Below are 21,050 nucleotides of genomic sequence, written 5' to 3'. Positions count from 1 at the left end.
AAGAAAGTCATGCAACTTTGTTTTAAAGTTTTTATAAGTATTTTAAGAAAAGTTTTTAGGTCAATCATAAATTTAAAAAGTAAATATTATATTAGAAATAAAGACAAATCAAAGTGGTTTGGTTGAACACTTATCCTAGATCTCATAAGTTGCTGCATTATAAGGTTTTATTTTTCCATTGTTTCTGCAACTGAAATTTAATCGCTTTAAAAATGCATTAATTAGGATACACAGATGGCCAATAGACATATGAAAAGATGTTCAATGTCACTAATCACCTCACACCTGTCAGAATGGCTATCATCAATAAATCAACACAGAAAAAGGGTTGATAAGGACGTGGAGAAAAGGGAACCCTTGTGTACTGTTGGTGGGAATGCAGATTGGTGCAGCTACTATGGACAGCAGTATGGAGCTTCCCCCACCAAATTAAAAGTGCAACTGCCTTATAACCCAACAATTCCACTTCTGGGAATATATCCAAAGAAATCTGCAATGCTAATTTGAAAGAATATATGTACTATTATGTTCATTGCAACGTTATTTACAATAGCCAAGATTTGGAAGCAGCTCACCCATCAGTAGATGAATAGATAAAAAAGTTTTGGTACATTTATACAATGGAATCCTACTCAGCTATTAAAAAGAAGAAGAAGAAGGAAATCTTACCTTTTGTGACAATATGAATGAATGGACCTGGAGAATATTATGTTAAGTGAAATAAGCCAGTCAGAGAAAGACAAGTACCATAAGATTTCACTTATATGTGGAATCTAATGAACAAAATAAACTAACAAAATAGAAACAGTCATAGATATAGAGAACTGACTGACAGCTGTAAGAGGGGAGAGGTGTTAGGGGGACTGGATAGAAAAGGTGATGAGTTTAACCAAAGGAAAAAAAACTCATAGACACAGACAACAGTATGGTGATTAATAGAGGGAAAGGGGGTTGAAGGAGATAGAAGAGGGTAAATCAGGGATAAATGGTGATAGAAGGAGATTTGACTTGGGGTGGTGAGCACACAATACAATATACAGATGATGTGTTATAGAATTGTACATCTGGAGACTTCTGGTCAAGATGGAGGCGTAGGTAATCATGGCTTGTCTCTTGCACAACCAGAGAAAAATTACAGCTACATTACACAACAAATATCACTCATAACTGTCAGAAAGTCAAGCTGTATGGAAATCCAACAACTAAAGAATTAAAGAAACCACACTCATCTGGCAGAAATGAAGGATACACTAATTGAAGTGAAAAACAATTTATAGGGAATCATCAGCAGTGTGAATGAAGCCAAGAATGAAATCAATGACTTGGAACATAAGGAAGAAAGAGACATCCAATCAGGGACTGCAAGAAGGAAAAAGAATCCCAAATATCAAGGATAGTGTAAGGAGCTTCTGAGACTACTTCAAATGTACCAATATTCACATTATAGGGGCGAATGTTTAAATCCCACTCTAAAACACTCATTGCTTTGGGTGAGGGCATTGTCATCTCTTGACATTAAAATGCAAATATTCTTGGGGTAAAAACAACTGCCACAAACTGAAAACTCACTGAATGTCAAGGCTGTGTTGAGCTTACCAACCTAATCCTCACACCCAGCCTGTGAGGTAAGTATTAGCATCCTCCTACGGAGAAGTTGCTGCTTGTAGAAAATCACATGGCTGGTAATAGGCCAACCTGTGATTTGAATTCAGGTCTGTTTGGTGCCAATGGCCAAACTTTTAACCATGGCCTATATTTATCTTGCAAATCAAACAATAAATTGTTACCAGATATTAATAGCTTATAGAGAAAAATCACAGCACATCCTATGTGGCAACTGGCTGGGAGGGAAGTGCTGAGGAAGGTTCAATGAGGCAGAGAGACGAGCCGTTTTTGGACAATTGCCTGTTCCTTGACAAAGGAGGGCCAGCTTGGGGTGCTGCACTGGAGAGAAGCAGAGAAAGCATCTCCAAATCTCGCAGGCACCACGAAGACTGGAAGAAAGTCCAGTAGCCAGCCCTTTGGGAAAAACAAGGCAGGTGGGGGTGAGGAAACACTTGATGGTGTTGCAGCAAAGGGCTGCTGAGTTCGGGTGACTGTGTACCCGGCGCTTTCATGTCTGTTTCTGGCAAGTTACCTTCTACACAGGAATTATGGGATTGGATTCAACTTGAACTGTTATGGGCAGCATGGTGGTAAATCATCCTGTTATCTTTTTTCTTTTTTGCATATGATCAGTGGTGTGTGTGTAAGTGCAATTCTGGAATGCTGTCAAAGGCATTTTTTAATTCTTTCACCTTAATTAAGTTTCACATGCTTGGTAAATTATAACTACCCCTTCTAATTATTTTTTTATATATTGTGGGGGATTAAAAGGCGTGGTATAATTAATATCAAAATTGCTTCTCTTCTGAAAGGTATGGACTTTGCCTGGACTAGTGAAATAATGAATCTGGAATGCTGAAAACAGCTCAGGGCACTACCGCGAATTCAGTGTGCGTAGTCTGCAGTCTAAGAAGATTTTTTTAAAGTCAAGAACTCAGGGCACTTTATATATTTGAGAACAGGGTATACAAGGAGTCCACTTAGAGGTAAGCACCAAAGCGCAGGAAGAAAGGACACTGGTGGCAGAGACATACAGCCCTGAATCTAATTTTCGCCTGCTCGCTCCAGACCCTATGTATGACCTTCAGTGAGTTATGGAACCTCTCTGAACTTGAACTTCATCTCTGCAAAAGAGGAACAATATCTGAGACCACAAACCCTGCTGTACCACAGTGGGTGACGGGGACACGGGTCCCTCCATGGCCCATCCCACCTGACCTCACATGTCTGCTCCCCTCCGTCTGTAAAGCTCAGAGAGGACCAGCTCAAATTCAGGAAACCGTCGAGGGTCATTACAGGAGGACTCGCACTGCCTTGAAATAGGTAGAATAAATAAACTTTAGTCCAACTAGGTTCTGAGACTTCTTTCTATTTTTCAAAATAAAAAAAAAACCCAGAGCTCTTTAAAACCTGACTCACAAGAACTCTAAGAAGTCATTTCCTTGTTACTGCTTTTCTCCCAAGTCCAAGGTAAAGCGAGTTTCCTTCAGTGTGCTGACACTTCACCTGAGTCATGGAGGCTTTAAGTGTATCTCCATCACTTTGTCTTGGATTCTGAGCAAATAGAGGAACAGCACCAGTTTTGGGGAGACCAGTGTGAGCTAAATACATTTCACACACACTACCTTGGACAATTCTGATCAGTAGCTTGTTACTGGTTTGTGGAATAGGAAACTGGCAAATGTGTTAAATACCTTCCCTCCCTAACAGTCATTTAGTTTTGAGGGGCCAAGCTGGGAGGGGAACGGAAGAAGTTCTGTCTACACATGAAGCCAGAGCCCTTTGATTTCTGTGATATATACAACCTTACAAATGAGCGCTTTTCCATACACAATCTGGGGCAAGGATGCCTGAAATTCTGAAGACAATTTGTGACTCACAGAATGTGACTGGAAAAAGAGTGTCTCTTTGATGTTAAAACAAGAAGTAATATTAGTGATACTGCTTACTCTCCATGGTTTATTGTCATATCCTTACAGATAGCCTCTAAGATGGAACCTTTCTTGGAATTTTCTCTTTTGGCTAAACTTATGGGTAATATTTTATTTAGGTTTAATTCACCTTTCTGTTTCCAGGGAAGAAATTGTGTCGGCCAATGTTATGGCTTTCAGCTGCATTAACCATAATTGTAGAGTAAGAAAAGCATTTCACATTGTAATCCAGTATTGGGTTCCATTTATGTTAGCATTTTTATTCTATTTGATTTCCTTTTTATTTAAGAATGCTGATCCTGACCTGTGAACTTGACTTCAGAATGACAAAAGGTCATATCCTATGTACAGACACATAAGCCCACATGCTCATACACATATATATGCACCTTGGCTTCTAGCTCTGGGTTTAAATCAACCTGGATGGGCTTAAAATCAAGCTCTTTTCACTTGTTTATGTTACTCATGAAGCTTAACTTCATTTTAACTATTTTTTTCTCTTAAAAAAATCATGCCTGGCACTTTCTGACAGTTTGCTGAATGAGTGAAGATATAGACTGTGCTTTGGTAAATAATTTCCTCGGTACGCTACCTGAACTAGTCATGTTTTATTTCAGTTTTCCATCCTTCGCCTCGTTACTTCATATACTAAAACTCTTAGGGGTAGGTGTGGGGACAAGGAGTCACAAGAAGGTGGGAGTAGAGTCACTGCCCAAAGTAGCTGGCCAGTGTCATCACCTCAGGGGCCCCCCTCCCCCTCACACACAGGGCCCCCTCCCCTGGCACAGCAGTCCCCAACCTCCTCCCACCCCAAATGACATTTGTAGGAACTGTGATAACTTCTCAGTTAAACCAACATTAATGTATAAAAGAAAATAGAATTCTTTCTCAAACGATGGTACTTCATTATTAGTAAGTCTCGAGAATTACCGTTCTCTAAGAACTTCAATAGTCTCTCCAAGGCCAATTCTAGTATCTAGCAGCCCTCCATGTCAGAAATAATTTTTCAACATACGTAATTGTACTTCTGAGTGCAGATTGGACAGATTTAAACAGCAGAAACGGCTGTCAGAGAACTGGTGTGCAGGACAGACACATTACAAGAACTATACATCCTCACACAGATTGTCTGTCACTGAATTTGAACCACAGCCCCAGTCCCTTCAGCCGCTCAAGTTCCATTCAGATTAACCTCCATTTTCAGCCGCCCCGCTGGCACCCCACCGCTCAGCCACACACACCGACCTGGGGACGGGGAAGGTAAGTCTGCCCCGTGTGTGACGGGACTGCGGTGTGCGAGGGGACAGTGCACTGGCTATTTTTTTTTACATGAATGATTTTTTGTTTGTTACGTGAGTGACTTTTGCAATAACTGTTATTTGAATTAACAATGCCACTATTCCTGTTAACTTTTCATCCATTAATAGAGGATATAGATGTTATTTCAAAACTGAAATTGTAATTCTCTTAGATATATTTCTTAAAGAAGAAGCTTTGTCCTTTAAAGCAGGAAGCAGTTGCTGCCTTCACTGTTTCCCTTTGCAACGCTGGCCGAGCACAGCGTCTGGGGGCTGCGGGTGTGCGTTCCACCGAACCAGCCTCGGAGAGGCGGCAGGACCTGGCCAAGCCGGCGTCCTTCTCCATCTGGGAGGTGGAGATAATACCAGCCCCTACCTCACAGGATCGCTGACCAGCGACGGGACGCTCATTTATTTAGCACTCAGTCCTTTCAATACTTGTCTCTTCACGAGCAGAAAACCTGCTGGCGGCCCCGCATCCCTGGAGCCTCGTCAAAGAACTTTTTCCAGATTAGCTTCATCTTATTTTGGCTTCTACCATTCAAAGAGCTTAATTTAATTTCGCAAAAGCTTTCTCTTGGCAAGTTTTAGGCTTTGTAAACAGAAGAGAAGAACTTGAGATCTGCCCGTTTTAACACTGGGGAGGGGACTGCGCAGACAAGAATTTGTTTCTGCCGAAAGGCTGGCTGAGAGAGAGGCGTCCAGTGCGTGCTGCAGGAGGCTGCGGACGCCCGCGCTGAGGCCTCGTGCAGTGAACTGCTGCGTCTCCTGCAACTGTCAGGCTGTTGTCTCCAGGTACTTTTTGGATTGAATAAGCTTTGAAGCCAGCCAAATAATCCTAAAAAATGTGAAACCATCAGGTCATCTGTGGTTCCACTACATGAATCTCAAAGAAAGAAAATAATTAGGCCCCATGCAAAACCCAAAACTGAAATAAAAGTATACGTTCTGTGTTTGACGTGAAAGCGTGATCTTAACGTAGCTAAAGATAAGGGCAAAGTCCCACCAATTAGGGGAAAAACAATGTGGTGCCCAGGAAACATGAAAAAAGGAGAGTTAAACAGGATTTAAAAAATGTACAGTATGAAATACAGTGGATCTATGAAGTGGTCTCAGGGGTGTGTGTGTGTGTGTGTGTGTGTGTGTGTACGCGTGCGCAAGAGAGAGAGAGAGAGAGAGAGAATTTTGAAAGCTCATAATCTAAACCAGTATCTCTTCTCATTAAAACAGATTCTCAGGGGGTCTTTTGCCATTCTCTCTGTAACATGCCTTCTTTTGAATTATTCAAGGCTTTAAAATTGTTAGCATAAAGGAATCCCTTTGCCAGAAAAGGTTTATTAAATAATAATGTCCTAGAACCAGATAAACACACGTGTCAGGAGCAGTGAGGAAAAATGGTAATGGACCACAATTATTCTAATGTTTAATTTCCAAATCTAGCTACTTTTTGGCTGGGGAGGGGATAATTCACTTTTAAACTATTTCCTATTGTTTGCTTTAGTGAAACAATAATAATTTCTAGTTATGTTAAAGAAGAATAATTTCCCCTGGTTTATTAGTATATGTATATTTTTCATGTTAGCAATTAAGTCTTAAAAGTTGTTAAACAAGTTTCATCAAGAGGGCTATAAGAAAATAAAATAATATTTTAAATATAATAAATTAAAGTACCAAATACACATTTAGCTCCCTGGCATCTAGAACAATCTGACCAAAACTGATCCTTGCAGAATGGAAAAGGAGAGAGCGTGATCCCACCTGAGGGGCCAGACACCCGCCCGCCCGCTCACCATAGTGTTACCCACGTGCACAAAGCCGCATGTGGTGGTGCGTGCCAGCCAGTCTGCACTGGCTAAAAATCTACTCTGTGCCAGGCTCCTCTGTACCAGGGGCTGGGTATATAAAGGTTAAAAAAAAGTCCTCTCTCTAGTTAAGAAGCTCAGCATCTCAGGTGATGGGCAAAATGGAAACTGATAAACCAAGTGAAACATGGCAAAGAGCTATTATCTAGATATAAACCAAAACCCGTGCAGGAAGCAGCCGACTCTGGCTGGAAACATCAGGAGGATCTCACCCAAGTGGGAACAGGGAAACGAGCTCTTAAGCGGTAAAAAATCCACCCAGTAAAGAAGGACGGCAGGGCGATTCTAGGCAAGGAGAGCCTCAGAGAAGGAACACAGGAGAGGTTGGAAGTAACTAGAAAATCTGGTGAAGGGCAAAAATAGACCTGTAGATTTGGCATTCAGAAATTTTAATGAAAAAAGAAGTTACACTGGCTTGAGACACCAGTACTAGTTTAGGGTGTGGGTTAGGAAGAGGGATCCTCTCTTAGGAAACATAGGGTGGAAGGAAAGAGGAAGAGCCAGTAATAGCTCGAAAGGGAGCCTGCAAAGATCAGGACCTGGACATACCAGCAGTTTGTGAACTTGGTGCTGTCTTAGACCCTTCCCTTGGGGGTGGGGAGGGGTGGGTGGGCAGTCTAGAAAAGGACTTCCAGGATGCCCAGATCACCCCAGAAGGAAGTCATTCTCCTCAAAGCTGTCGTCCCCAACAAGATGAGCTTCTGGGACTCACACAGAAACATGCATGTAATAACTGAAAACTATAATAGCTCAAATATTATTAAATGTTAATATATTTTGCCTGAACTAAGATTCAAGTTAAAAGAATACTTGTATTTTATGTTTTAAAATATATAACTTTAATAGCCTATCATACTTGCATCACATAAATGTTTTCTAACCAAAGCTGAAGGAAAAGGAACTTTCAGTAACTGTGGCGGCAGCACGGGTCTGTAGGACAGAGGGGGCTCCCACGGTGCGAACTCACACTAACAGTTAGAGCCAAGGACAGGCAGCACAACCTTGGGGCCGCAGGGCCTCAGGGCACCTGCCAGGTCTGGTGGTGGTTGTCCTTTTAAGTTGCGGGCTCTTGTGGGGTTTTGTCTTGTTTTGTTTTGAATCAAATTTACTTTTCCTATCTATTTGGAAGTGTGGAAACAGTCCAGAAAAACATCAAAATTCCATCTACTTGAGTTATTTGTAGAGCAAGGTGGACGACATCCGACCACAGGTGAGAGCAGATCTGTATAACCCTGGGGGACGAGAGCCCTCCGGAGAACAGCACTGAGGGCAGGGGGAAACCCCGGGGGAGAGCGGTGAGCGGTGAGCGGCAGGGCACTCTCCTCTCCTAGGCCTGCAAGGCCCTGAGTTCACGCTGACTACCAGGCTCCCTGAGCTTCTGAGAGGTGGCAGCTGCCTCCCCCACCGCCTCACCAGTCTCTCCCCTCCCAGGCAGGGCTATGAAAACTGCAAGAAAGCACGCTGGTGGGGCACAGCCACAGCCACCCTCCTCTGGGAAAAATGCGTTAGTTCATTTTAATCACTTTGATACAAATTTTAATCACTTTGTATTCAAAAGTGGAGCACGACTCCAGACTGGAGATAGCTCTAGCCCTGGACAGAGCAGCCCAGCTGAACAGCTCACAGGGGTCGGCAAGCTTCTGCGTGTGAGAGTCTTCCGGCAGGCTTCTCTCTGAACCCTCAGAGAGAACTATTTAGAGCTAAACTTGAAGAGATGTTTTTATTTAGTTAGAACTTAAGTTTTCATGAAAAGCTTTACCTTAATCTAAAACTGCTATCAACAGAGCACAATTTAAAAACCGACTCTTAAGAAATAGATCTGTAGCAGGGCACAGATGAAAATCCTATAATCACACATTAATACCCAAAGGTGCACTATAATCGCCTGCCAATTACCGAAAACTAAAGGATTAATATTAACAATGTAACCAATACATTCTGATGTTTTATAATCCCCTACAAGGAAAGATGTCTGTGAACTCAAATTAAAGACAGAGATTGAATAAAGAGCAAGTGGTCGATTTGACAATTAACTGCATCAATAATGGCTACACTGAATGTGACTGTCAAGTAATGATGCCTATTTGTACGTGCTGGGGGACTCAGTCTGATTACATGATGACAGAGAATGCCCATTAAAAAAATGCAGATTCTGAGATGCCTATTCTTTCAGAACATCTGCATTGTAAAGTAGTAAAGTCGTTCGTAATTATGTTCAGGAGCTCGAAAGTCCCTGTGATGTGCCTCAGTTTATCTGTTGTGGCTTCTGGCTCTCCTTCTATAAAGTTAATATTAGTTGCTGAACGTCTAATTTTCCCTCCCTGATTGAAAGGGAACAAACAGAAAAAGGCGCCTTCCCCAGAAAGCGGTTTTGGAATTGCCCACTGTTTGAGTAGACTTCGTAGGGAGTCCAATTCATTTTGTGACTTGCTTCATTTCAAGCATTTTTTAAATGGCTCACACTGTGCTAAATTGGATGACTCCCCTCTGCAAGTGAGTCCCAGGGAAAAGCTACCCTGCTCTGTGTGTGACAACACGGAATTCCTCGGGGGGACCTGGCTGACCTCAGCACCTGGCCGGCCCGGACTCCCTGTCCCCACCCCTCCTCCTGACTCCCCCGCCCAGTTACAAAATCAGGACTTTCTCCTATGATCCTTTCCATCTCCTTTGTCTCCACAGCTATGCATCAGGGAGAGTCTAACTCTACTAGAATGTGTCTCTAGTTCCTGAGGTACCTTTGTATCTCCTCAGTGATTCTCCAAGTGCCTGAAATCAAGTACTGCAACTTGTTAAAGAGGAATGTCCCTTCACTGCAATATTCCACTTGCCTCCTACATCTGCATGTTCCCCACTGTCTGTCCTTATCGGAGTCTTGGGAGGACTGATGTATGAATGGAACACACCCGCTTGGATGAATGACTTTCTTACCTATTCCTGGATCTCTAAAACCCACTCTGTGCAACAACAGAAAGACATGGATTAGCCAGAAGCAAGGCATGCAAGTTATACTTCAATATAAAAGGCTATAAACACACACACAGACTTCAATATCTCCCCAACAAAACTGCAAAACAGGACTCCGTGGAGCCACGATGGTGTCAAAGCCACAGAGAGCAAGAAACTAAGAGCTTAATTACCCTCCACATCTGGTGTGGTGATGACCCTATGGTGAGTCTTTGCAGAGGAGCTGAAATGGGAGCGTTCCCCTCATATTCTACCTGCCGCTCTGAGGGCTGCCACCAGGGCACAGGTGGTGAGAACCAATGGCCCTCTGACACCAGAAGCCCCTGGATGCCCTGCTGGGCTCAGTCCATCTCCTCTGGACTCAAAAGTCTCCTTTCAGAGCCTGAGACCAGCAAGGTCCATGCAGGCTTCACATCCATGCTGCCCTAAGATTGCCCTCAAAAACAGTGAGCCTTTCCTCCATTATCAAACACTTCTGTCTCATTTTCTCTCTCCCAGGTACTCAGAGCTCCTTCCTCCAACCCACTCTCTGTATTGGATGAACCGATGAACACTCCCACTGGCATGCAGGAGAGGCTCCACCCTTTCCAGCAGTGCTAACAGTTTCTTGGACTTTGCCAGCCCTGTTTTGGTTTCTCTGTCTTGACCCCTGTACCTATGCATGAGCTCCTTCCTTCACTTGTAGCAACTTCATCCTCATCTGTGACCCCAGATGTTTTTATTATCCTTGCATAGAGATCTCAAAAACTCTCCTCTGGGGAGTGCCCCTCCAAGCTGCCACTCACCCTGTTAACATCTTTCCCATCTTACCTCCAGACTGGAGCAGTCTGAGGACAGGGCTCTGCCCTATTGCCCCTGACTCCCCAGTCCCTACAAACGGTTTGGCGTGTTTACTGACTGGATGTGGAATTTCTGCAAACAGGTGGTCCCTCACATGGGCCCAGCACTAACTCCATACCCCGTGATGGAGGGGCTTCTGCACTCAGAGACAAGCGAAGGACCAACAGGGTCTAAGGAGCTATCTGCCCAAGAGGAATAGTTGGCACAGGAATGCTTCTTGTGCTGCAGAATGTAAACTTATTTATGACCTGGAATAATTATTGTTATTCAACAAGCTCGCAAGAAAGAACTTGTGAGACCTGGAGAACTCTGCTCGTGTGCTTTCAAAAGCAGCAGACTACTGGGGCCAGCATTTGTTTGTTTTACTTATATCAAGTAAGAGCTAATTGCTAACGTTTCCTCCCCTCTCCCCTGGTTAAAAATAGTAATGTGTGGCCTAATGGACAAGAATCACACATCTGAACTGGCTTTCAGAAATGTCAGAGCAAGCATCAGCTGGGTCCCACTGCCCAGACTGCAAAACGTCCTCAATGTCTGGAGAGGACGGTACAGAGGGGAGAAGCAGCATGTCAGAGCGAGGCCAATTAATGAATGTCTCCAGTCACTCCACTTCTAACCAGTGCTGGTGGGGGAGGGGGCGTGGGTGGTGGCAAGAACTATCTAGGGCACCCGTGGCAAACATAAGGCCTGAGGGCTGAATCTGGCCCTCCACCTTGTCTTATCCAGCCCAGCACCTTGTTTCTACCCAGCGGCAGTGCCGAGCTCCCGCTTAACTGTTAAGCAGTAGTTATACTTATACAGTCCAAAATTACATTCGGACCTTTGAAGGCAACTGCAAGGCTGAGGTGGCCCCGGTGAAAATGAGTTTGACACCCCTGCTCTAGGGGCTAGGGTACAGATATGAAGGTCTGTCTAGAAAGTATCCAGCCATGTACTATGAGAAACAGATTATTTCTTGAAGAAGATAAAGGATATAAGAAACATTGTACACAGGACAATGACACCTCAGTCCCCTTCAAAGTAGGTACCTTGGGACCTCACACAGTTCTCCCAACATCTCTTCCACTGCTCAAAATACTGCAAAATTATTTATTGGAATCACAGTCAGCTGCCCCATTGTATTCTCCTGAATCTCATCGTCTGTCTAAAATCTCTTCCATTTCAGAAGTGATCTTAGCTTCATGCCAAGATCCTGTGTCAAAATCTTGGACACACTAGTTTTTGGAATCCCCAGATCAGCTTCTAGTTCTTGATCTTTGTTGACTGCAGCCCATACATGGTCAACATTCTGAGGTGTTCTGGGAATGTTCAAGCTTAACACAAAATTTGATGCAGATTCATTGCTCAGCCATTTCGAATTTGACAGCTACACGGACACATGCTCACTCAACAGCATTTACTACCCCCACGGACCAGTACAGGGAATTCGTCATTGTTCACTCATGCACATTCCAATCCACTCTCCTTGGCTGCCAGGTCACATCGATGTCATGCAAACTGTTCTTGTTATATTAACAATGGCTGGGCTTTTCTGGACAGACCTCATATGTACATAAATAATGTGTTGCGTAGTAACAGCACTCTGCAGTGAAATCAAAGGAAGTCAGTAGTGATGAGAGTGTGACTTTTAGGTAAGGGGATAGGGAAGGTCTCTCTGATGAGCTGACAATAAGAAAAAGCCTGTAAGAAATAAGGGAACCAGCCCTGAAATAAAGGAACCATAACTAGGTTGTGGGTTTGATCCCTGGTCAGGATACATATGGGAAGCAATGGATCAATGCTTCTCTTGCACATTGATGTTTCTCTTTCTCTCTCATCAATAAACATATCCTCTGGTGAGGATTTAAAAAAACAACAACAAAGAAATGAGGGAGCTAGATGTACAAGGTGCAAATATCCACCCAAGGAGGGGCATGCCCAGTGTGCTGCGGGAAGAGTCTCACCAGGAACCTCGCTCAGGGCACAAGGAACCTTGGAGTCAAGGCTCCATGTGCAGCCTCCTCCTCTGGGCCCCGGGCCCTCAGGCTCCCACTCCCCTTTGCAGGGGGCCCACCAACAGGATCCCACTGGGGATGCTGTGGTTCCTCCCCCTGTCAGGCAGCTAGCCCTGTGGGGTAATCAGAGGATTGGGAGCAGCCTCAAAGAACAACCAACCATCTAATCCAAGTGACACATTATATAAAAAAAGATATAGACTGTTTGTTAGGCATCATTTTTACAGGGCACAAGAAACAACAGAACAATCCTTGAGCATGCATGCTGGGGGTTGCCAAATAAGGAAAGACACAAAGATGTGAGAAAGCTCCATCAGGCTTTGCTTGGAGTGGAGGCAGGGAGGCAGGCTGCTGGTGGAAGGGCAGTTATCCTGGCAGCTGTGTAAATGAAAGAATGTGCACACTCATACACACAAAACTATGTGGTGCACAATTTGAGGACTTTGAGGCTCCCCTAGTCCCACCTACTGACTCCAAGGACCACTGGTTACTACCTGCATGGCTCAGTTCAATATGCTGACTGCAGGGGCTGGTGGAGATTTGGGAACTACAGCTTTGGAGCCCTGCCTTGGACCTCCAGCGCCATGGAGGCTAAGAAAAAGGAATATATTAAATAATTCTGGATTCTTCCTCCTCCTTTTTGGCTACTAGAAGGGTCTCCACCCAAACTAGCAAATGGAGAGCACATACATCCTTTGGCCTCTCTTCCCCCTCAGCAGGTAGAACCACGGCGCAGCCTCACAAAATTCCCAACACCTCGGTCCCAGTCCCCGCCGATGATGGCACCCAGCACACAGGTGTATTCGCCATCACAGCCTCATTCCCCCTTTATATTGGAAATGGTGTTAACAACCCACCAGCAGAGAGGGACACATGGTTTGATTTTTTTAATCTAGTAGATAATGAATTATATGAGATTTTTGCATATTTCCTTATCCTGTCTGAGTAGATGTTAGGTTGAGGATAAGGGTAGACACTGTGGTCAGAAAATCAATTTTCTGTTTGAAACGAAGGGGCTGATTTAATGGCTTCGTCTCACATTCAGAGCAAGGATCCCAAGTAGCCATGAAGCTACTTAGGAACATGTCACAGACCTATGTGTGTGTGCACACCCACACACGTGCATGTATGAGCACGTGCGTGTGTGCAGGGTTACGTGAGAGCAACGTCTGGAGGCAGACGGGGGGTGATAAAGAAGAGAGATAAGACTTGAAGTCCTATGAGAGCTGAGAAGCCATTCTGGCCTAAGAAAAGTAAACCTTGTAATAATATCAAAGTTGAACCAACAAGTATGCCAGTAAAAAGCTTCTATTATTGGCCTTATTTGGACCAAGTCCACATTTCTGTTTAATTGTTCCTCTCATTTTCTTGGGTAATAATTATAAGGCTAACCTTTCAAATAAAATAAAATGATTCCTCTGCTCTATGCAGATTGGCTACACAGCAGGTTAGGGCAAGTAGCTCTAAACCCTGGTTCTAGTCAGTCAGTCCGTCTTGGAGGTTCAGTGTGTGACCTTGCTCAGGGAGACGAGTCACTCGGGGTGGTGGGTCAGTGAGCCTCTCTAGGCTCAGTTTCCTTGCTTACTAGATAAAGATGTTGGACTAGTTAACAGAAGATATACGTCTGTGGGGTGCGTGCTCTCGCATGTGAGTGTGGTGTGAGATAAAGAGTGGCGTAAGCATTTTGCAGGATAAACTGGCAATTAGTTCCAATATGTTCTACAGCGAGTTGCTAACTCTAACCTGGTCACTAACCTCTCTGCTATTGGTCAAGGGCATCTAGCAAGGGTAAGACAGAAGACTGAAAAATCATTACTGCCGGGTGTAAGAAATCAAAGCAAGCATCCTTCTATGGCTCAGTAATACTTCTGCTACTCGACACGATGGAAACCTTTACTTGGTCTGCACTTACTGGGACGCATCCTCCCGGTCTATGAAGCGGGATGATAAAGCCCACAAGTGAGAAACGACTTATTGCTTATGGAGACAATATTAAAGTGTTAAAAATTACTTAGAAACACATACATTACTGTCTGTGTTTTTAAGTAATTTCTACGAAACTTTAAGATCTAATCCCTGACTTCCCCTGCTTTCTTCTGTCTCAGAGGTTCATTCCTGCAAACGTAATGTGTCAGGGTCATGTGCTCCACAGCTTGTGGGTACATTTGGCCAATGGGAAGTGCTTGTGGGAGATGAGGAGGCAGGGAGAAGCCAGGGCACTCCTTCTCCTCCCTGCTCTTGGCATTGAGGGGAGTCTCTAGCGGCAATTCCTCTGTGGTTCTACCCCCTTTTGGAAAGCCAGTCCCTCTGTGGTCACAACTCCTGATGCGGCAGCCTCCCCAATGGTTACAGCTCTTTCTGGGTGACTCCCCCAACACCCACCACCTCCTTTTGAGCCTCCAGCCCTGCGGGTAATAACAGCATGTTCCTGCAGCAGCTCATTTCTGTATTGCCTCATGGTGCCTTCAGCACTTCCAGCCTTTGCAATGAATTCCCTCACTTGGCCCTGCTTTCCTGAGAGGACCCTGCGTCTCATCGGAAGGACTACAGGTTCTAGAGAACAAACATCATGTTCAGGAGTATACAGGCTCCAGAAAATGTACTGGGCAGATTCGTCACTTCTTTAGTGCCAGGGGAAGTCTCTCAAAGGTTTCATTTGCCGGCCCATTTAGTACTAGCTGCACTAGACGTGTGTTCGAGTGACGGAAAACTGGTTGGAGAGTTAGAGAACTATAATACAGTACCCAGTCACGTGACCTTTGCAAGCACCTTAGAGCCAAATGAGCCTGGTCATTCATGTCACGGAGGGATCAGAGTTCGCGTGGCCTGCCTAACTGCCCATTAGGATCAAACACGGGAGGGCACAGAAATACGTTTTAGAAATTGACATAGTCCTTGCATCTCTAAATATATTCCTATTATCGGTGCGGCACTGTTGACTTTCGTAGGACAAAAAGTACTTCCCACTCAACCCAATTTTGAATTCTTAGCTGGTTGGCACCAGATGCACTAACAAAGGAAAAGTGCGTAGGCCAGTGCCTGGCACATCATCAGAGCTGTGTGGGTCCCAGCGATGCTTTCTGTGCTGGGCCGTCCTTTGCATCACGAAAACGTGTCGGTTACCAAAGACCATGCTGGGAGGTTCTGGGTCAACCTACCGATGTCGAGGACACGCTGCTTCGCCGTGTGCTGCCGAGAGTGCCAGTACTTCCAGTATTTCAGCTGCTCATCTCGGTTTTTGTCTTCACTGAAGACCACCATCACCACGCTCTGTGGAGGGGAGAATACTGGGATTTACTTTCTGTTCACAGCCTCGGTTGCTTCACTTGGTCTCTAATCCTGGAAGTTCAACCACCTGTATGTTCCTGTGATGTTGCTTTTCTGGCTTTACAAAGCCCAGACAAGCTCAGCTGTATGGTTTGTTTTGTTTTAAAATGAGCCTACTTAAATGATAATTGGAAAGGAGAACAGCATATAGAAAACAAAAATCCTACATCATTTTTACCAAGTCAGAAACAACCATATTAACCAATTACCAGTAAATTTAATATTTTGTGAGGTGAGTAGGAATATAAAAACAATTTTTTTCTTGTACTGAAAATAAGCACATGTTTGAAATTTTGTGACTGAAATTTTGTGAAATTTCAGTGTAATGTGATGTACTTTAAAAATGAGCTTGAGAAACTTAAGAATACAAAAACCCCTTTCAGTTCTAAATTATAAACAGCCTCTTTAAGCTAAATACACATTAATTCACCATCATTTAGGAGATGAAGAAGGCACCAAAAACAAACAAACAAACAAACCCAAAGGACCCTTTAATTACAGCACCAGGGATGTGGCTCTCCCTTCTCGCTCCACGTCCTGCTGCCTGGAGGAAGGGGCAGCTGTCCTTCCCTGTCTTTCTCCCCACACAAAGCCAGAAAACCCAGGTGACCCAGAGATCCCTATGCAATGATTTTACTGAAAAGTAGGCACAGGCAGGCCGGCCGGCCAGCCAGTGCCCGGATCCTCTTCCTTCTCTTCTACCCCACTTGTTGTCTCAGATGGGATCTGGGATGGGGGTAAAATTGGGCCGCCCTGTGATCCCGGCCCATGCCACAGCGTTCCCCTCGTGGTGTGCTGAAGAGCTTGGGAGGAGGGAGCTATGGATAACATAAGGTGGGTGGGCACCATGCCCACAGCAGCATAAATCACTTTGCAGCAGGGCAGGGAAGTCCTTCAACCTCTTCCAGAGCTCTGTTATCATTTTCCTTTTCGGTAGAGAGGGATTACCAGTTCCCTCCCTTCTCGGCGATAGTGAGAATGCCAGAAGCTGGCAGGCTTCCAGGGCACTTTCATTTCCCACAAATCGGACTAACACTCATGAATGTGAACATTCCTCCAAGTCACTCCTCATAGGGATGGTATCATGCCTTGCCCCTTGGCCCCTGGATAAGCACTGGGCTGCAGAAGGCTTTTAGACAAAGCTGCAATGGGTCTGGGGACACAGATGAATTGCATCCTCCTTTACAGAAGAAAACAGCAGCAAATATGTAGAAATATGTTCTCGCTTACGGCTACTTAATTAAAAAATTAGGATCAATTGACTGAAAATGACAACAGCAGCCAGGTAGCACACAGGTCGCGAATGAAGCCAGGAAAATTCCTTGGATACAGCCAGAAAGCATGTCCCAACCACATCCCTTCCCCAGGGTTTATTGGTTACTGATTAAAATGATAAACTACAAGTCAGTAGGTTCTCTTGCCCCAACTCATTGACATTTGTTCTAGAATGGTTTATTTTGGAATGTTTTTCTACGCCCTTCCCACATGACTGTGGGGTGGCAGTTGCATTCAGCTGAGCCCTCTGTGGATCACTGAAGAAATGCAGTGCGTACCCTGACTTTGCTGATGGGGTGTCGGAAGCACTTGTTGTCTCCGGTCTCACTGAGCGTTATGGCATAAAACTGTCCCTTGTTGAGGTAGGTCATGGGGCCCTCCCCTTGCTTCTGGCGGAGCGATTTGGTGGCTTCCAGGGTGTACTGAAACGTGCCACTGCGAACAGAAAACAAACAGGGGTCAGATTCACTCACTTGGACATAATTGACTTTCTGATCAATTGCACATCGATATTTTTTGTATGAATATTAACCAATATTTACTCTATTTCAGAGACAAAAACACAGCATATGGCAGAAGAGATGAGACCAGACCAAAGGTTACTGCTAGCACAATGTATACGACATTCCTAGCAGTGGTCCAGGAACCAGGTGGTTCAGAAGGGGACAAAGTCCACGATGTGCCTGGCCGATCGTGCAAGGTCGTGCCAGCAGAAGCTCTGTTAGGCTTAGCTGGCGACAGGCAATGCCTGAAGCTTAAGGATTTATAGAATTTGCTGCTTTTTTCCCATCAACAAACCAAATGTGTGAACGCTTTTGTTCAACTCCTGTATATACACCTCACCTGTTTTTTTGTCTGACCAAGACATTAAAAATACATTCCACTTTTAAACACCTCAAAGGCTGAAAACCCAAAACTCAAACATTCACGACTAGAAACCTAGTTCCAGGACAGGGAGTATTTTTTTGATTTGTCGTGTTCCATTTGTTAAGCCTGCAGAACGTGCGACAGGGTTGCGGCTCTACATCGGGGGTGCGCAAAACAGCGGTCCACACGCCAGATCCAGCTCACCGCCGATTTCCGTAAATAAAGTTTTATTGGAAAACAGCTACATTCATCCATGCATTGAATGACTATGGCCACTTCATAGCTGCTTTCACACTGCACAGTGGACTTGAACAGTTGTGACTGCATAGCTTGCCAAATCTAAAACATTTACTATACAGTGCATTACGGAAAAAGTGTGCAAATTCTTGCTCTGAATAATTTCCCTACTATTTTAAAACTAAGATTTAACTTAAAAAACAAAACACTAATTTTCCCAACTTTAAAGAAAATATTAATTATTTAAAATGAACAACAAATGGGAATCATAATCTTTCTTAACGTGCGCATTCGGAAGTATGTATTTCTGCTACTCTTCAAGACAGCACACAGTGACGAGCCAGTAATAATGACTCTGTGCATTTTCTGAATTTTCAGAATCTCTTCACTGAGGCTCCTTATTTTTTAGCTCTTAAAATGGCCTACTTACAAGATTAGGGGGACTCTTGCTTTCTATGTTTAATGTTTTTGCAATATTTAACTTTTTAACTCTTATAATGAGAAAAAATTTGAAGGGTGGAATAATATTCCTCCTACATGATAAAGATCTTAGGCTTAAGCTGATAAACAAAACAAATTCCAGAATATGTATCATAGAACAAAGTGGGATATAAATCATTCAAGACAGAATCAATTCCATTATCATTTTGCCTGGAAAAAGCAATTTTAATATAGCCATTGAATCATAAAATTTGAGACCTGGACAGGATATTAAGAACCACCTAGACTAGTAGCTTGCAACTTGTCTAGGACACAGACTGCTTGAAAAACAAGAAAAAGGTGCAGGAGCAACTATAAAGGACACATGGACAAAACCAAGGGGGGGGGGTGGGATCAGAGGAGAGAGGTGGGGAGGGCTGGGGTGCGGGGAAGGGATGGGGTAAATGCAGACAACTGTACTTGAACAACAGTAAAACAATTTTTTTAAAAAGTAAAAAGCTGTGAACCCTCTTCCAAGAAAAGAAAAACAGATATAAATATAAATGCTTTTGCTTATAATTTCAGGGGTTTGGGTCTCCCAAGCTTATCTATAGCAGAGGCTAAGAACCACCTTCCTCATTCCACAGCTAAGCAGCGGCTGAGGAACGCGCTCACTCCGCGGCAACGGCAACGACAGCCACAGAAAAAGAAACCAGGTCAGGGGGCTAGTAGGTCAGTGCTTCTGTGCTCCTCGTTGACCTGACAGCTAATTATGGAGTGAACTGGGCTGATTTATAGCATGCAAATTATGTATGCATTTCCACATCTTAAAGGGTGATTTGGAACTCTAGCTTACTACCCCACCCCCCGCCCCCTTCTCCATTCGCCAAATTCTGACTAGGATGAGCTGGGGCGGGGGTGATGGGGAGCCTGAGGTTGGAGCAAGACCCCCAAGGACCAGGAGGACTTCAAGTGGAAACAGAAACTAGAGGAGGGAAATACATGTAAAAGCAAAGGGGCGAGAAAGACAAGGGTTAAAGAAGGACCAGCACATACAGGGCCCTAACCACCTTCATAAGGAATTTGTGTTTAACTCAGAAATGGTGAAATCGCCAGTCAGTTCCGTGAATGTGAGGGATAAATACATTCCTTGCCATTCTCTTCTGTCTTCAGGCATGATCACAACCAAGCTCTTTGAACACCTGTCCCCTCAACCTAGGATGTTCTTAACTCTCCTCCTTTTCTGAGAAAACTCCTGCTGCTAATCCTTCAAGATCTAAGTCTAAATCCAACTTCCTGTGAAACTTTGCCTCCCATCCCCAGCCACACCTACACACTCACCCACGCCCTGTAGGTCCTCTCAGCGTTGTTTACGTATCTCTGCAGCAGGACTCACCACTTACCAAAAGTATTGCCATTTGTCCATCACCAAATTTGTCTCCTCCAAAAATTGATGGGCCCTTTGTTAGGGGAGGTTACATCTTATCCCTAAACCCTACACATTGCTGGCGCATGGGAGGCGCTGGAGTGTGGACTGGCTGGCAGATACGTGCAATGTGGAACGGATGGGGAAAGAAAGTGTTGACAGGGAGATTAGTTATATTGCAATAGTTCCGGAGAATGTGAATAGGAGCACACTGGAAAGGACAGGACAGATAGAATAGAACGCGAAGCACTTGGCAAAGATGTGAGAGTGCAGGAGGAAGGCAGGCAGATCCTTACACCTCTAGAGTGGTGGCTGGGAGGATGGTTACATCCTTAGCCACAACAGGAAATAAAAGCAGAAGGCCAGATGTGAAAGAAGCAGAGACGGAAGGAAAGGAGGGGGAAATAAAGACGAGGAGCTCTGTTATACACACATCGGCCTGGAGACACCTAGTCAGAGGAACACCTAAGTTCGGAGGAACACCTAAGTTTGGAGGAACACCTAAGAAATGGTGTCTAGTCAACAGAAAAACAAAGACAGGGTAGGGGCCTCAGAAAATTGGTCCAGACTGGAAGTAGTAACGTAGAAGTCATTTGTATAGAGGAGAGAATTGAACACAAAGGAAATCAGATTGTTCAATGAAAGTATACAGAGAAAAAGGGTTTACAAGTATAACTGGAGGGCACACTTAAAGGCACGCCATTCATCAGTTCCAGGGGCATCTCCCAGTGCTACCTACCTTGATGTCTGGTCATACATGTACTCCTCAGCCCCGACTGAAGCACTCCGAAATTTCTGCAAAATTTCAAAGGTATAGAAATTAAAACAAAGAAGTGAGTCATTAGTACAAATGTAAAAAATGGTAAATGTATCCACACTGTCTTTTCCTCACTTTAGAAAGGAAGTTATGTATTTGGGGGTATTACATCTTCAACTGCAGTGAAGACAGTTGTCATTTGCGCACAGAACTTGCATGTCACCTGCACACTGAGAATGACACTCAA

The 21,050-nt window shown here is 44.2% G+C and overlaps 1 protein-coding gene across 3 annotated transcripts in view; it reads right to left on the bottom strand.

Annotated features, from left to right (window-relative positions):
• The window catches only part of GRHL2 (grainyhead like transcription factor 2), a 137,231-nt gene that overhangs the window by 54,183 nt on the left and 61,998 nt on the right, over positions 1–21,050 (bottom strand). For all 3 annotated transcript variants that reach the window (XM_045861109.1, XM_045861110.1, XM_045861111.1), the window contains exons 5-7: positions 20,786–20,841; positions 17,375–17,531; positions 15,653–15,764 (exon numbers count right to left, since the gene is read on the bottom strand). In XM_045861109.1, coding sequence (XP_045717065.1) covers positions 15,653–15,764; positions 17,375–17,531; positions 20,786–20,841 — 325 coding nt within the window. The remainder of the gene's footprint in view (positions 1–15,652; positions 15,765–17,374; positions 17,532–20,785; positions 20,842–21,050) is intronic.

This window comes from Phyllostomus hastatus, unplaced genomic scaffold (genome assembly GCF_019186645.2).
Source record: "Phyllostomus hastatus isolate PE091 unplaced genomic scaffold, TTU_PhHast_1.1 phas_scaffold_21, whole genome shotgun sequence".
In the NCBI taxonomy this organism is placed as follows: Eukaryota; Metazoa; Chordata; class Mammalia; order Chiroptera; family Phyllostomidae; genus Phyllostomus; species Phyllostomus hastatus.
This window is presented reverse-complemented; position numbering and strand designations above follow the sequence as displayed.